Source organism: Rutidosis leptorrhynchoides, chromosome 8, assembly GCF_046630445.1.
Source record: "Rutidosis leptorrhynchoides isolate AG116_Rl617_1_P2 chromosome 8, CSIRO_AGI_Rlap_v1, whole genome shotgun sequence".
Lineage (NCBI taxonomy): Eukaryota > Viridiplantae > Streptophyta > Magnoliopsida > Asterales > Asteraceae > Rutidosis > Rutidosis leptorrhynchoides.
This window is the reverse complement of record NC_092340.1, coordinates 366,109,347-366,127,906: the sequence shown is the minus strand read 5'-3', so window position 1 is coordinate 366,127,906 and position 18,560 is coordinate 366,109,347. Positions and strand designations below refer to the sequence as shown.

Here is an 18,560-nt window from a genome sequence, read left to right as displayed (position 1 = left end):
GTCATTGTTTATACTGCTATATCAAAATCACTGATGTACAAAATGTGATGAATAAAAAAGTGATTCATGTATGTTTTTATTTCAAGTTCTGTATTGCTTGAGGACAAGCAACGCTCAAGTGTGGGGATATTTGATAGTGCTCCAAATGAACATATATTTAGTAGCAATATCGTTCCAATATGTAAAGTTTTTAAATGTAATTTCCTTATTTTTAGTTGTAATAGTTAAATAAATAAGTGCGAAGACGAAAGACGCAAATCGCTCGAAAATGAAGATTTAAAGACAAAAACGAAGATTTGAAAGACCAAAACGTCCAAAAAGCTCAAAAGTACAAGATACAGTCAAAAAGGTTCAAATTATTGATGAAGAACGTCTAAAAATGACAAGAGTACAAGTTACAAAACGCAAAGTACAAGATATTAAATTATACGAAAGGACGTTCGAAAATCCAGAACCGAGGCATGAACCAACTCTCAACGCTCGACGCAACGGTGTAAAAATTACAAGTCAACTATGCACAAGAATAAAATATAATATTTAAATAATTCATAATAAGAATAATATTAAATAATAAAAAGTTGTTAATTGAGCATAGTTCAGGGGTCGTAAATGAAAATTCAATTTATAATTTCACCTATAAAACGAATGATATGTAACGATGAGAAGGAACGATTTTTTTCGATCTCTTTTTTTTTCTTCTATCTTTTTCTTATTTTTCTATCTATCAATATCAATATCTATATTCTATATCTCTATCATAATGTTAACTTAATAAGATATAACAATAATCTTAATTTTAATTTTAAATTATGATAATAATAAGATTTATGATAGAGATCTTTTGAGTATGTAAGTCGAAATTCTGTCCGTGTAACGCTACGCTATTTTTAATCATTGTAAGTTATGTTCAACCTTTTTACATTAATGTCTCGTAGCTAAGTCGTTATTATGCTTATTTAAAATGAAGTACTCATGATGTTGGGCTAATTACTAAAATTGGGTTATTGAACTTTGGACCATAATTAAGGTTTGGGCAAAAGACCGACACTTGTGGAAATTGGATTATTGACTATTAATAGATGGGGGGTATTGTCTAATTGAGTGACAACTCATTGGAGTCTGTCGAACCTATCTTCAAATTAATTAACCTAATAATTAATAATGATTATGGTTGTCCTATTTAGTGACGTTCATATGGAATCTGTTATAATCATTTAATTAATCAATTGGGTTGGGTAATTGATTATTCATTCTGATCAAGTGGATGAATTAATATTCATAAACTAATTAAAACAGGGGTGGATTACATACAGTGATAACTGGTGTAATTGTTGACAGAAGTGATAACTGCGTCACAGTTTAAATCCTTAATCAGTTGGAATATTTGACTTCGGGTATAAGGGTAATTTGACGAGGATACTCGCACTTTATATTTATGACCGATGGACTATTATGGACAAAAAAACCAGATAGACGTATCAAATAAACCAGGACAAAGGACAATTAACCCATGGTAATAAATTAAAATCAACACGTCAAAAATCATGATTACGGAAGTTTAAATAAGCATAATTCTTTTATTATATTTCTCATCGTATCTTTATTTACTGTCATTTTATTACTCGCAATTTTATTTACTGTCATTTTATTTATTGTCATTATTTTACGCACTTTAATTATCGTCATTTATCTTTGCGCTTAAAATATAGAATCGACAAACCGGTCATTAAACGGTAAAACCCCCCTTTTATAATAATATTACTACTTATATAACTATATATATTTTGTATAAATATAGTTGTTAAAAATATAGTAAGTATCACCAGCTCCCTGTGGAACGAACCGGACTTACTAAAAACTACACTACTCTACGATTAGGTACACTGCCTATAGTGTTGTAGCAAGGTTTAGGTATATCCCATCCGTAAATTAATAAAACTTGTGTCATATTTTGTAGTATTTTGTATAAAAAAAATAATACTATTTCGTACCCTCACGCTACATCATCAACTATCTAGGGCTGCTAAGAGCTGAATTATTATGTGTATATACTAATAGTATATACGTATAGGAGCTGGGTATTGTACGAGTACGAATACGGTTGCATACGAGTAGAATTGTTGATGAAAATGAATGAGAATGCAATTGTAAGCATTTTTGTTAAGTAGAAGTACTTTGATATGTGTCTTGAAGTCTTTCAAAAGTGTACTAATACATCTAAATACACTACATGTATATACATTTTAACTGAGTCGTTAAGTCATCGTTAGTCGTTACATGTAAGTGTTGTTTTGAAACCTTTAAGTTAACGATCTCATTTAATGTTGTTAACCCATTGTTTATTATATCTAATGAGATGTTAAATTATTACATTATCAAGATATTATGATATATTAATATATCTTAGTATGATATATATACAGTTAAATGTCGTTACAACGATAATCATTACATATATGTCTCGTTTCGAAATCCTTAAGTTAGTAGTCTTGTTTTTACATATGTAGATCATTGCTATTATACTTAATGATATGTTTACTTATCATTTAACATGTTTATATATAGTATGTCAATATCTTAAAATGATTCATATGTAATTAGTATGACGTTGTTATAACGATAATCGTTATATATACCGTTTTCAAGTTTCTTAATTCAATAGTCTCATTTTTATGTATATAACTCATTGTTAAAATAGTTAATGAGGTACATCCTTATCATAATATCATGATAACTATATATATATTACCGGTCAACTTGGATGGTCAATTGTCTATATAAAACCTATTTCAAATAATCAAGTCTTAACAAGTTTGATTGCTTAACATATTGGAAATACTTAATCATGTAAATATCAATTTCATTTAATATATATAAACATGAAAAAGTTCGGGTCACTACATGATCCATAATTGATGTAACCAAACCCTAATGATTATCAAGCAATTTCCCTTTTCCTTTAACAATATTGCTCGTATAAACCTCATTTCATCGTTTCTCATATCATCACCATTTGTCGAGTCATTCAACAAAACCAGGGGATCAACAATTTCATAAACATGAAGAAACAACCCATTTCCTGAAATAACCCGATTACTATTATATAAAACCATATAAACCAAATTTGATACCCCAAAAATTAAGATTCGAAGTATACTTATCAGCCATGTGCTTATCCGATCCCGCATCTTCCTGCTGTCCTACAAAACTACGCATTTGATTTAACATATGTTCTCGATTTCTTCCCTTACGCATCAGGTAAATGGGAAAATTCTACTATCAGACCCTTCAATGGAAACGATGTGCAACAATTTGATTCCTCAAAAAGTGGGAATATTTATATGGCGAGCAATCATGGGGAGGATACCCGTTCGAGTTGAGTTGGATAAGCGAGACATAGACCTTAACTCTTTAAGATGTCCTATTTGTGATGATGACATTGAAACCGTGGACCACGTCCTAATTAATTGTTCATTTGCAAAAGATTTATGGAGTAGAGTGTATCGATGGTGGAATTTAGGAGCCGTGGTTGATACTAACGTAGGGGAAAGATTCAAAGGGAGATTAAACTCTACAATGCCGAACTTGACTTCAAAATTATGGCAAGCTATTGAATGGACTTGTGGATATTTGTTTTGGCAAAATAGAAATAATACAATATTCCGGAAGAAAAAAGGGAGCGGTCCGTTGGTCCTAAACGAGATTCAAATAAAATCATATGAATGGATTTCATGACGTTCGAAGAAAATAAAGCTAGATTGGAATCAATGGCTTTTAAACCCGAGTGCCTTTGATGATCATGGCTAAAAGCTTACGAGATTTAATGTTTTGTTTTTAGTTTAGTTGTTATTGTTATTCTTTAGTCTGTTAGTCTTCAAGAAAAGTATGCCATCGCATACTTAAATTTGTACTCCTTTCTCTTAATTTATAAAATTGCTTTGCCTTTCAAAAAAAAAAAAAAAAAAAAAACTTTAGGTAAAGGTCAACAAGCTAATAGCTGGTTGGTGGGACCACCCTTAAAAGGTTCCTATTGCCGGCCCAATTCTTTTTCCGTTGCAACCGTTAATTATTAATTAATTAATTAAATCAATATATCAAATATCAATATACGTATTCATTTCCACTCAATCACCGCACAAAAACACTAATAAAAAAACCAAAAAAATAAAAGATAATTATCCTTATTTTCCGGCGTACAAAAAACCCGGTTTTCACGATACTTCTTTCCTCCGTACAATATACTTAGGGTTTTCGTTTTACGTAATTTGACTAATTTGTTAATTATTACAAATTAGGGTTTCAAATTGAATCAATTTCATGGAAGTAGATCTAAAAGCTATTCGATCAGAACCGGATTCAGCTGAATTTACAGACACGGTGTTCAATTGCGTGGTTCCGTACATACATGACTGCCGTGACCGGAGCTCCGTCTCTTTAGTTTGTCGGAAATGGTGCGAGCTCGACGGCTTAACTCGGAAACACGTCACCGTTGCTATGTGTTACTCAACGACGCCGTCTCGATTATGTCGCCGTTTTCCGTTACTCGAATCGTTGACTGTGAAAGGAAAACCACGTGCTGCAATGTTTGATTTAATTCCTGAAGATTGGGGTGGTTATGTAACACCCTGGGTTCGTGAGATTACAAATTCATTGAAATGCTTGAAATCGGTTCATTTTCGGCGTATGATTGTTCGTGATTCGGATATCGATATATTGACTAGAACTCGAGGTCATGAACTTAGGGTTTTGAAGCTTGATTTGTGCTCAGGGTTTACGACGGAAGGGCTGCTGAATATCGGTAAATTTTGTTACAATTTGAGAACTTTGTATTTACAAGAGAGCTTAACTGTTGAAAAAGATGGTGAATGGTTACATGAATTAGCTTTACGTAATACGGTTCTTGAGTCGTTGAACTTTTATATGACCGAACTCGTTAAGTTCGATTTTAAAGATCTTGAACTAATTGCGAAAAACTGTAGGCAGTCTTTAGTATCTGTCAAGATAAGCGAATGTGATCTTACTGATCTTGTTAATTTCTTTAATTTTGCTGTCAAATTAGAAGAATTTGGTGGTGGTTCATTTAGTAATCAACCGGAGAAATATACAGGTTTGAAATTTCCTCCGCTTTTGAGGCGCATGGCGTTGAATTTCATGAGTCAGCCCGAGATTCCGATTGTGCTTCCATTTGCTGCTAGATTAACAAAACTAGATCTTCTTTATGCACTATTTGATACAGATGACCACTGTTTCTTGGTTCAAAGGTGTCCGAATTTAGAAGTACTTGATACGAGGGATGTGATTGGGGACAGAGGATTACAAGTTGTTGGTCAATATTGCAAGAAATTGAAAAGGATTAAGATTGAAAGAGGTGATGATGAAGAAGGGTTTGTTTCACAAAGAGGGCTAATTGATTTAGCACAAGGTTGCCTTGAATTAGAAGTTTTGCATGTAAATCTTACAGATATTACAAATGAAGCTTTGGAAAGTGTAGGGACTCACTTGAAAAATCTTTATGATTTTCGTATGATTTTACTTGATAAAGAAGTCAACGTTACAGAATTACCACTAGATAACGGGATTAGGGCTTTGCTCAGTGGGTGTACTAAAATAGAACGATTAGGTGTGTATCTTCGTCACGGGGGTTTGACCGATGTTGGTTTAGGGTATATTGGTCAATATGCACAAAATGTTAGATACATGCTTCTTGGTTTTACAGGGGAATCTGATTTAGGGCTTTTGGAGTTAGCAAAAGGGTGTCCAAAATTGCAGAAACTAGAAATGAGGGGATGTGGTTTTAGTGAGCAAGCGGTTGCTGCTTTCGTGCTACACGTACCATCTTTAAGGTACTTGTGGATTCAGGGTTATCGTGCAAGTCAAAATTCAAGTGGGATATTGGCTATGGCCCGCCCATTTTGGAATATGGAGTTGATTAGTTCTGAAATTCAAATGTCACCTCGAAATATGGAGCTACATCAACCCCCTTCTTTGCTTGCGTATTACTCGCTTGATGGACAACGGACTGATATACCAAGGACCGTTCTTCCTTTATACCCGCCTTTGGAATATCATTAACAAGTAACTATCTTTCTGCATTTTTGTTTGTTTTACAGAGTCAGATTTATCTTCTTAAGTTCTCTAATTTGTCGATTCCTTAATGTAGATGTGAAGATTCATTTTATACTTGTTGTTAAGACCAGTGGCGAAAACACTAAGGGACAGAGGGGGGCAGTCAGTCGCCCCCAGTGGATTTGCAATTTTCAGTGTAAAAATTTTGGGTTTTTCGATTTTTCCCCAGTGAATTTTTTTTCCCCAGAGCCTTCATATTTTGCCCCAAAACCTTCAAAGTTTGCCCAAAAACCTTCATATTTTGCCCAAAAACCTTCATATTTTGCCCAAAACCTCCATATTTTGCCAAAAACGTCCATATTTTACCCAAAAAAGTTGCTACGTTTTTAAAAAATATTTCGCCACGGGTGAAAAAAAAATTCCGTTTTCGCCACTGGTTAAGACTGTTGGCTCACCTCAAGTAATAAGATGTGAAGATTCAATTTTATTTTGATATCTCACAAGACGTATATATGCTTTCCTTAGCTTATGAGGAAAATTCTGATCACAAAAAATTGTTTTAATAATTTTATTTTTTATGATGATACTAATATTTGTTTGATGCTTCTTGCACAGATTTGTCTCCTTTCTTGGTTATTTGATATATGCTGAATAAAAAGATTTGTTGGTGTCACGAAGGATACACATCACGCAGTCTGTCATTTCCAAAACGATCAGCAAATTGAAATTGTGATGAGCATGCTCGATCATTACCCGATGATTCAATTGACCAAATGAGACGCGTTGCAGAGGATCAGTTTCGAACAAGTTTATAGTGACCAGGAAGACTTTTCAGGTACCAACGTTACCAGTAAGGTGGTCTTTGTAATTGGTATATTCCTTGTACCTATAATGAAGTTTCACTGTCTAGTTTCCTTTTTAATTTGTTATTTTTTTCTCATTCTGATCAAGATGTACTTAATTTGATTCAAACAAATTTGAATGTTGCACAGTGCTCTAGAACTTATGTTGAATGTTAGTATGATGTTTGAAGAATAAGCATAGTGAATTGCAATGCAATTTATATTTGATACTCATCATCTTTTATATTTTATGGATTATAGGAAATTGGAAATAGGTATAGGATTAAGTTGGATGCTGCAGAAGGCACGTCCATGTGAAACTAATCCGTTGTATGTTTTTGCAGAAGTAATATCAAATGATAGGAGGGGGAAAATTGAGGGTTTGAATGGTTAAGAGGGTATTTCTAACTTTGAATGATTCGGGATAAATCTGTGTCGTTCAATATCAATTTTTTGTCATTTAAATGTTACATACAGAATTACAGATGCATTGAATGTTGAACGATTTAACATTTTGTGCCAAATCACTTTGTTAAGAAACAATCAAACACAACCCAAGCCAAAAGATCAGTTGGTCAATACTTTCACCAAGAAGTAAGAGCCTCAATGCTCATTAGTGGTTATTATAACCCGAAGTGCTCAGCTTTTTTAGACATATAAAGTTCTTCCTATGTTGCCATACAATACGCATTTTGTTTGACCAGATCAAATGAGATGTTCTCATTGCAGCATAAAGAATAACTGAGAAAGGTCATACCAATTTAAATGCGAACATAATAGGCATATTACCGTTGGGTCGATTCAGGTTCAAGATCTTTTTGTTAGATCGTCTCTCTAGAAAATACACAAGCACACCTAATGATCTAAAGGGGTCTATGTTTTGAGATCGCACTTGGATTTGGAATTTTGGATCTTATTAGATCGTTGTATGTATACATTTTCTTCATCCGTAGTTAAAGAATAGATACAAGAGTAATATTTTACCTCAAAAAAAATTGTTAACCACTTAACTGTATAAAGCATTATATCAAACTAACCTAGTAATTCGGATTCAGATACACCGCAACATTGTTAATTCAGATGCTGCAGGAGGCACAAAACCATGTCCAACTAATTACAAAATTGGCTAAAGCTTTCTTAAGATAATATACCATTGTAACAATTAAGCCATATAGAAGAAACTTGATATTGGTGTAGGGTGAGCAGGATAACAAAATGAATCAGACACATTTCTGTATCATTTTATTCTTAAAGTAACATCAAATCAAATACACAACAAAAAAGAATGTGGTACACAAATAATCAACATATAACAATTCCACAACAAGAAACTATTCTAACCTCAATCACGACTCGTATTTTCATCCATCGACGATAAATTGATCATCTTGATTATGCTCTTCTACTTGAGCATCAACATCAACCAAACCACTAACACCAACATGTTGCATACTCCGCATCATTTGGGAAATATAAGCGCCATTTGTATTATCTTGAATCCCACTTTGATGACCACTCCATTGCGAAACAACCCCAAGCAACTGGGTTGTTAAAATTTGTTGCTCGTGAAGTGTCCTACTTTGAATTCGTCCCATTTCCAGTCTATGTTCATTCAACATCTCATCAATTTTCCCCTTCCATTCCGTTCTCCGACGAATCATCCTTTCTTCCCATTTTCTTTCTTCATCTCTTCGCCTTCTTCTTTCTTCCTTCAACCTCTCCATAACTTTCTCCCTTTGTTTCTCACGTTCTTCTTCGTTTTTTACCCGTACACTCTCTCTCCTCTGTCTCTCTCTTTCTCTCTCATCCTCACGCTGCTCAAAACGAGCCTCCATTTCTCGTAATTGTGCCAATTGCTTTGCTACAAATCCCCACGCTTTCTTCCTCTTCTTTCTCGTTTCTGATCCCATCGTTTCAATTTCTTTAAAAACACGATTCCCGTCTTCATTCCCATAATTCTCTTCTCGTTCCCCACCATCGTAATCAAACTCCAAACCAATTACCCCATTTTCATACTCACCACCACCCGAACCATCCCCAAACTCCACAATCTCCTCATTCCCTTGTTTACCATTATCATTCTCATCGAACCCATTACCAAACGGAACCGTAACATCACCAAACACTTCTTTATACCGAAGAAAGTTTGACCAATGAGTCAACCCTTCAACCCATTGAAACCCCTCTACAACACCCAATTCGGGCCGCTTAATCTTCTGTTTGACTAAAGAATACTGATGTCTCATGTTTTGTACCTTATTTGACACATCTTTCCAACTCCATTCCCATGGATACACAACGGGATCACTATGATGATGTACGGAATTCACATGTAAAGCAATGGGTTTATATTTCTTTTCTCTAGTTTTCATTTTTGATAAACTCCCATCACAAATCATTGCTCCGTATTTTTCAATTAGGGTTCTTTCTTCTGCTTCCGTCCATTTTTTCCTTCTTGGGGGAGGCATCATTTATATACAGATTCAATTCAACTTCTATTCATTCAGTAACCAAAAAAAGATCCGATTTTTATACAATTTCTTGATAGTTGAAATAAAACCCTAAATTGTATATACATGTGAGTATATATATACACACATAAATGTAAAGATTTGAAAGTGAAATGACTGACCTTTGATGGTGAAATTGGGAGTTGAGAGTTGGGGATTGGTGAGTTAGGGTTCGAAAGAGTTGAGATTTTTAAGTGTTGACAGTCTGCTGTGATTGTTGTGAAGCTGATGTTATTCGACTGTAATTAGCCAAGAGTTTATATGCGACAAAATATAAGCTTTGAAAGAAGGAAATGAGTTAACCTTATTCCTTTGCCCTATTTCTTCGGTAGAAGTGTAGAAAACTCAATATTTTCAGTTTAGGACCAATTAAATTAAATGGAAGATTCTGCCTTTCAACTTACAAGTTAGGGACGAAGATGAAATAAGTAATTGGTAAGATCGTTAGAGGCCTTTTTTTCAAGAATTGACGGATCCGCGGTTTAATTCCCCGTCTTCGGTATTCTAATTAGAAGCGAGTCGGCAACGTTGTTTCCTATTTATTTACGTCCCAAAAAGGAAAAGGAGTACACATCGAGTCCGGATGAAAGGAGTCATACGGGACCTTTTAAAGCCGGCTAATTTCTATTGTTTCATTGGTTTTTCGTTTAATAGTTTGTTAGTATTTTGCTGCCCGTTTGTTTTTGCGGATTGTTGGGCATTGAACTCGGTTTGAGTTAGTTTGTTACGTAGGTTGGTCTACTTTTTCTTTGAACGCTATATAAAATGTTATCATTTACCTATTTTTGCAAGAATATATGAATTATCTATGTAGTTTGTCTCAAACTCTCAATTATTAATCACATCTTTTAAGTAAAGTTTATCTCATATAGTTTATTGATACAAGGGTCTTAATCCCACAAGAAGTTAAGAACGTTCTCGGAATAGATTTAGACAATTGGATGATTTTGATGATGAAATTTTAAAATATGAATTAATAATAGTGAAAAGAGTATAAATGTAATTTTCCACATCCACTCAATTTCATCATCCTAAAATGCATCCATCTTCTTCCTTGAAAATAAGCAATCTATTATATCAACTCCCTTTATTTATTTAAAATGCCTCCATCTTCTTCCTTGAAAATAAGCAATCTATTATATGAACTGTGCATCCAATTTATTTATTAAAAACCAATAGAATTAAATTAGAATGAAATATGCAGGGGCTGTTCTATGCAGGAGCGAGGGGGCCGCCGCCCCCAGTGGATTTTTAATTTTCAGTGTAAAAATTTCGGAGTTTTCGACTTTGGCCCCAGTGGATTTTTTTTTTGCGCCCCAAAACTTACATATTTTGTCCAACAACCTTCAAAGTTGTCCAAAAACCTCTATAATTTATCCAAAAAAATTGCTACGTTTTTTTTTTTTTTTTTTTTTTTGATCCCCGATGAAAAACAATCTTACTTCCGCCACTGGAAGTATGCATTCAATTTATTTGGGATGACGTTGCAAAATCACATATTGAAGAGAAAAGTTTGATGTCTTAAATTTCCATTCATGCCCTTTAACATTAAAAACTAATTATTATATTTTATGCCTATATACTAAAATGCATGGCGGATTTCGTTGTTTCAGTTATTTCGGATTGTCGCTTTAAGTTTGCGTTCACACTACAAACGGCCCCTCAAATTCGGCTCAATTTACACAACGGTCCCTCAACTTTACACTTTTTCACGTGTACAAAGCGTAAATACATAATTTTATTAAAATAAAAGAAACTAATTCCCCCGAATTTTTAACGGACCTTATCTTCTCGCTCGGTGCGAGTTAAATTTTTCCGAAATCACCGTTCAACTCGAAAAAATCTAACGAACACCACGGGACTAACTACGCGCGAAACGGAAATCGTTAAAAAAATACTAAATATTTCGGACTATATTTCATACATATACATACACGTACAACAAACAACTCAACATATTAGATATATTATGTACCAAACAACATATATCCAAATTCAACCGCGTGTTGAATACAACCGCAGCAACGTGCGGTCGAATATTTTTTCTAGTTTATATTAAATTTCATATTAATTAAATTATTGGTCCATAAGTATTCTTACAAAAGTTAAAACTGAATGTATTCTCATTTGAACGCTTTTCATTGACATACAGTTATTTACTAGTTAGACAACTTCATTAGTTATACACCCATTTTTGTTTTATTTTTTGGTTAAAGGGCTGTGAATACATCTTTTTTGAACTTTTTGATAAATCACATTGAAAGTTATACACCCATTTTTATTTCATTGTTTGCAAGAATCAGTTGATTGTACGTTTATAAATACAAAGTAATATTAAAAATATATATTTGAATGCAACCACCAATCAAAAGATGCCTCATGTCCTGACGCTCCCCTACTCCGTTAGTCAGTCTTGACGCCTCGCCGGTGTTGACTCTGATGCCGCATTAATAGGTCAGATGGCGTCAAAATCGAAACACTATTATATTTTATTTTTGGCTAAATAGTACGAGTAAATAAATAAACAATTCACCAAGCTACATACCAGTGTATCATACCAACTATGCCACTAGTAATATAGTGACCACTTTGCGTGACGTTCAGTCTTATGCTTTTAAGTTTTTACTTATAATTTTACAATGAAAGTTTTTTCTAATGACAAAAAGATGCTTCTAACATATGACATATCTATAACTATAAATCTCTGGAAAAGTATTAGATTTAAACCTCATAAGTATATGTTGAGATAATCAAGAAATTGGCCAGAAATAGTCAAGGGATAAACCACGTACAACTGAGTAAAAAATACTCCTCCGGACAACCCGAACAGGTAACTTTATCCGGTAAGGTATCTGAAATGATGATATGAACACCAAAATCCAAGAAAACTACTCGTAGATTAATCAATTAGAAAATATGGTCAAAACTCAAAAGTATTTAAGCGATTCGACAGCTGGAGTGCCCATATCCTTAGTTTATTGCAGAAGAAACATCCCCAGAAAACATTGTCACAAAACCAACGAGTTCGGTTATAACCTGTGATGCATTTTAATCTTTCCAGTTCTGCAGGTATCACAAGAATACAATGTTTGATCAACAAACTTCAACACAGTGTTAAAAAATCAGAAATTAAATACAGAAATTAAATAAATTCTTAATAAAATAATTCACATCAAACATGATTATACTAGCTATGATGGCAAGGGTCATAAACATGACATAGTAAACGCAGGATATTACAGCGGTATTGATTGTGTCTAATGCCTACAACACATAAATACACACATAACTTACAAGATTTTTAGTTGCAAGACGTTTGAAGGAGGGGCACCAAACAACATTAAACATGGCAAAATAAGGTTGAGGCCCCTAGAAACCTGGAAACAGTTGCGGCCAATGTACACATTGGTTGAATTATTTATTTTTTTCCTGGCCCGCCCATCTGAACCCCATGAAATATACCTGGTGTGTTGACACTTAGATAGACTCATCCTGGAAGATAGGATTCTTGATGCAAAAGGATTATTCAAGAAGCTCATCAAACTAAAACTTTGTGAACCCGACGATGTGATAAGAAATTAAAATCACAGCAGGAGATTATCAATAAAATAGCAGCAACAATAATCAGTATAATAACATCAGAGATTAAATAGCAACAAAAGAGTATGAACAACATAAATGAGGATCAGTATAAATAGAATATAGAACTTTATTTAATAAATTCAAATAATCAGTATAATAACATCAAAAATCAAATAGCAACAGAAGAGTATGAATAACAGATATGAGGATCAGTATAAATAGAATATAGAACTTTATTTAATAGATTCAAATGTAAAGATAGTAATCAAAGATGATCATATATGATCAATCTCTGCCCAATCAGACAAGATGAACAATATCTTGCTGCCAATGCCTAAATGGCCAAATACAATGCTCAAACAAAATTCAAGAATGACCAACCCTAATCACTAACACAAGTATATAAAGCCTTTCCATTGGGCTTGGGCTTGGCCATTACATGTTCTCTATCACGATGTAGTAGCATTCAAGAATTGAGCCAATCCACATGCTCGTATGGATTGATAGATCGGGTCCCTTATATGTGATTCGAATTTCCACCCGAAACTACGAGCGTGCATGGTAAATGATCCGGTGAATGGTTTCTATCCCCGTCAGTGAATCCAAATCTAACTTTAAAAATAAAAAGAAAAAAAAAAAAAAAAAGATTACACTTTATTAGTCTCCCCACTTTCTCTTCACTTTTCTCTCATTTTCTACTACAATTTCCACACCTTAAAACTAGCATATGGCTAGTATTTATAGTCAACCTCCAACTTGGCCACCAAGTTCAACTTGTCCACCAACATCTACTTGTTCCCTAAGTTCTACTTGGTCACTAAGTATGTACAACTAGAACCTTTTACAATTTAGGAAATTGAAATTTTAATGTCTAACAGAAAGTTGATAAATACCCCTCCTTTTAAACCAAAGGTCAAGGGTTTGAGTCTCATTTCCCCTCGAATATTTCAAGTCTTTTAGTATCAAGGTATCCCCACTACTACTAAACATAAAAACATCATTCCATCAAATACATCAACAAGGCCTTATACAACTCCACTAACTGATGTTTCCAATGGTAAGTGCAAATTTCTTTAAGTTAATCTTTACTCAATCATTCTCATTTAATTTGACGTTATATGTTTTATGATATAAATTGTGTGTAACCAACAATTTACAATGTGATTTCAGTCTGCTTGACAGCAACAACCAATTCATATGTTGTAGGTAATGCATATATAATTTATCATCTCTACTACTTTTGTACCAAATAAGAACTACTAAAATAACTATTTACTGAAGGATTTACCTTGATTATGTATTGACTATACCTTTTACATCAGGTCAACTACAACCTACAAGATGCAGTTTCAAATTACCCTTTTTCAGCTTATAGTGCTGAAAGTAGCTACGAATCGAGGCAGCATAGAACTGCCATTTTAATTAACAAGAGGAAAAAATGTAGTGTTGTCAATTTTCAAGAAAATGATGTTCTCAGAAATAATAACAGACCTTGAAATACACAAAGGAATCAATGTAAGTGTTTATCTTTGTAAGTTTTTATAACTATTTATTCAAGTGCACATACGAAATATACTTAACATACATATGTATTTCAGTTTCTTTGCAAAGGTCAAGGTCTTTTTGTAATCTCAATGACAATGGAACTCCATCAAGTCCAAACTTTTGTGCAACTCCTACTAATGCAACTCATAAGCCATTTGGTACAAACTACGAGTCGTTTGGTAATATCATAAAATAATTATGATTTGTAATTATATGGAACAAAGCAGTAAATTTATTTACTTTATGATTAACTATCTATCTATATCATTGTGTGTCACGGTCACGCACGCGCGCGCTACACATATATCAAGCTATTCAAGCAAAACAATGAAAGTAATGTGTGGCTAGATAGAGTGAATGCAGCCAAACATGTTCAAGTGTTTTTCAAGCAAAACAAATATAAAGTGGCTTGATAATGTGAAGGCGAAACAAAGAGAAAGTAATCTGGCTACATACGTAACAATGCCTATGTGAAGGCGAAACAAAGAGAAAGTAATCTGGCTACATACGTAACAATGCCTCATAGACACTCAAAAGCATTGCAGTTGTCTTCACGGCCTCATGTGTATCAAAGTTCTCAACGTTTGTTTATCATATCTACATCCAAAAAAGAACAACATATGTTAAATTACACGAGACAGCAGACAATGTACCTAAAGAATTCAAGAACTTACTAATGACTCTAGTTGGTGGTTCCTCTCGGTTCTTCATCTTATTGTGCACTGCATAAAACTGTTACACAGAAATAAGCAGCTCGATACGCATTTCTGTAAGTTTCGTCCCTTCTTTTTTAAAAACAGCCATATAATGTTTTTCTATTATTGCCTCATCAAATTTCGTCCATGACGGGCGATCTGCAAATGTGTTAATGTATATTTCTTTCATGTCCGATAAATCGCTCCATTTATGAATAACATCAGACATCCATTCTTCAACTTCAATCGTCTTTCCCATGCTTCCAGATTTAAACACGTATTTATAGAAATGATATTTAAAATGGCTAAAACGAGAAGCTTCCGCCACAAGTAGTATGATTGTCGTAAAAGAGTTCCGTGTTTTGTCGCTAGGGCTCTTACTCCTAAGGGTTAAAAGTGCAGATTTGAAAATTGTGTAAGAAAGCTCGCATCCAATTAGTTTTGTGGGGTATCTAACAGAATAGCGTATTGGCTCCGCGTCGATCATGAAACGCTTATCGTTTATTGCTTCATATTTTGTTTTGTCAACCTTTTTAAATTCTATAATGTAGAGAGACTGAAGTCTCACGTAAAGTGTTACAATTAGTTTGCTTTCATCATTGAACTCAATAGCAACCTTATAAGTTGATTTTCTTTTTAGTCTTTTAATCCTATAATGAACTCATGTGTGCAATTAAAAAATATAAAAAGAAAATTAACTGATAATGTTGGTATTGAGTTCGTTGATGAATGCAAGCTAATTGTAACACTTTACATGAGACCAGAGTCGCTTTACATTATAGGATTTAAAAGAGCTGACAACACTAAGTATGAAGCAATAAACGAAAAGCGTTATATGACTGACATGGAGCCATTACACTATTCTGTTAAACACCCTACAAAACTAATTGGATAAGAGCTTTTTTACACAATTTTTAAATCTGCACTTTTAATCCTTGGAGGTAAGAGCCCTATCGACAAAACATAGAACTCTTTTACAACAATCATACTACTTGTGGCGGAAGCTGCTCATTTTAGCTGACTTAAATATCATTTCTATAAATACGTGTTTAAATCTGGAAGCATGTGAAAAACGATTGAAGTTAAAAAGTGGATGACGAACGTTATCCATAAATAGAGTGATTTATCTAACATGAAAAAATACACATTAACACATTTACTGATCGCCAACCACGGACAGAATTTGATGAGGCAATAATAGAAAAACATGATATGGTTATTTTAAAAACGAAGGGACGAAACTTGCAAAAATGCTTACCGAGCCGCATATTTCTATGTAACAATTTCATGCCGTGCAGAACAAGATGCAGAACTTTATAAAGAACCGAAAAAGAATCGGAACCGACAACCAAAAACGAAAAGAGTAACCACAAACTAGAGTCATAAGTAAGTTCTTGAATACTTTAGGTACATTATCTGCTGTCTCGCGTAATTTAACATATGTTGTTCTTTCTTGAATGTAGATATGCTAAACACACGCAGGGAACTTTGATACACATGAGGCTATGAAGACAGCTGCAATGCTTTTGAGTATCTATGGAAGGCAATGTTACGTATGTAGCCAAATTACTTTCTCTTTGTTTCGCCTTCACATTATCAAGCCAATTTACTCTCTATTGCTTGAGAAAAACTTGAACTTGTTTGACTGCCTTCACTCAATCTAGCAACACATTACAACACAATAATTCAAACCATTTGTGATACCAAATATCAGTTGGTCAAATCGAGTACTCAGTATCAGTTACATACCTTATATCAACAATAACAAAGAAATGAATTGTGGAGAATCAAAGATAGTATATATAAATGTCAAATTAATTTTTTATTAGTTATGAACCTTTCTTGTTTACCTTCTTCTGCTGCATTGCCTGATAGTTTTATCAACTTGGATGCAACAATAGCCCAACTACACATCAATTCAATATAGTCAATATAGTTAATCCAGTAATCAAAAACTTTTTTAAAATACTTTAACATTGTCATCAAACCATAACATATGAGATTTTTTTAACTAGAAAAAAAAAAGTGATTCATACTTGATGGTTCCATGGATACCGATTTTCCTCCCACAATATATCATCCTCGTGATACCCAAACACTCCATGATTTGATAATTTAAATCAAATTTTTTATTTTCTATGTTGATCAATTGGCATCGTATCTAATTAAGGGCCTACATTCTTTTCTTGTACAACTGAAATAACCACCCTGCATTATTTTCTTGTACAATTGAAATAACCACTTATCTCCTAGAATTAACCAGCAAAAAGTACCACCATTCTTTTACACACTTTATTTTTTTGAAGGGTTGTCATTAAGTTTTTTCAAAAGAAAAATCCCCCAATATTGAAACTTATTTTAGGCTAACAGCTATACAGACTACTACATTCAATCAAAAATATACACGCCTTTCAAACCCTACAAAAATACAAAGGATAAAAATTTTAGGTCCCGACTTTTCTTAGCTACAAAATCAATGACAATAATTAAAACGTATATCAAGAACAAAATAAGCAATAACAAAAAAAAAAAAAAAACTGTAAACTAATCAGCAAAAAAAAGGTAATACCTTGGTACTCCGAAGTTTCAGATGGAACCGTCGCCGATAGCCAGTTCGATGGTCGCTAAATCGCGTGTACCACTGTAACCTGCTTAGAAGTATATAAACAAATTTAAAAATGAAATTTTGCTCTGACATGGTTTACACAGGTAACTCTTGATTTTTTTGGCTGATGGTACAAGTAAATCAACTGTAGTTGCTATTTACTTTCGTAGACACTCGGGGTATTTTTTTTATTTTTATATGTGGAATTATTTTTACTTTTTTCTTTTTACCTTTTACAAGAAGTGGCCGTTTGAGCAAAAAACACACACATTCACATAGATCTGACCAGAAGATCTAAAAGAACCACCACCGGAAAATTAAAAAAAGCGGCAGATCCGAAAAAATATAGCCGGAAGCAGCACCGCCAGTCAGATATATCCAAAAGAGGTTGTAGATGAGAACAATGAACCAAAAATAAACCGACGGCATATCTAAAAATTGAAACAACGGAGGAAGTAGATCTGAAAATGGCCGAAGATAATGGTGGGAGTAGATCTGAACAGACGGTTGTAGTAGATCTGTGAGAGTGGTGGTAAGAGAGTTGGGCGTGGTAGTAGATATGAGCCCAGGCCGGAGTACATGATGGTTGGGGTCGCCAGGAGTCGACAATGGTGGGTGACGGCGTCAGTAGTCCATGGTAGTAAGGGAAGACGGCCGGAGTCCATGGTGGTAAGGAACTGAGGCCGGAGTCAACCATAGTGGGAGGAGTTTGAGA

At 33.9% G+C, this 18,560-nt stretch overlaps 2 protein-coding genes across 2 annotated transcripts; one reads left to right on the top strand and one right to left on the bottom strand.

The window, feature by feature from the left end:
* The first annotated feature begins 4,143 nt into the window (after positions 1-4,143).
* Positions 4,144-7,100, top strand: LOC139861504 (coronatine-insensitive protein 1-like). Its single transcript, XM_071849901.1, has 2 exons — positions 4,144-6,075; positions 6,682-7,100. Exon 1 carries the CDS (start codon positions 4,318-4,320, stop codon positions 6,070-6,072), a length of 1,755 nt encoding a protein of 584 aa, XP_071706002.1. The 5' UTR covers positions 4,144-4,317; the 3' UTR covers positions 6,073-6,075; positions 6,682-7,100.
* Positions 7,101-8,105: 1,005 nt separating this feature from the next.
* Positions 8,106-9,900, bottom strand: LOC139861506 (uncharacterized). Its single transcript, XM_071849902.1, has 2 exons — positions 9,541-9,900; positions 8,106-9,469 (listed from the first exon to the last, which is right to left on the bottom strand). Exon 2 carries the CDS (start codon positions 9,377-9,379, stop codon positions 8,270-8,272), a length of 1,110 nt encoding a protein of 369 aa, XP_071706003.1. The 5' UTR covers positions 9,380-9,469; positions 9,541-9,900; the 3' UTR covers positions 8,106-8,269.
* Between the last annotated feature and the right edge of the window lie 8,660 nt (positions 9,901-18,560).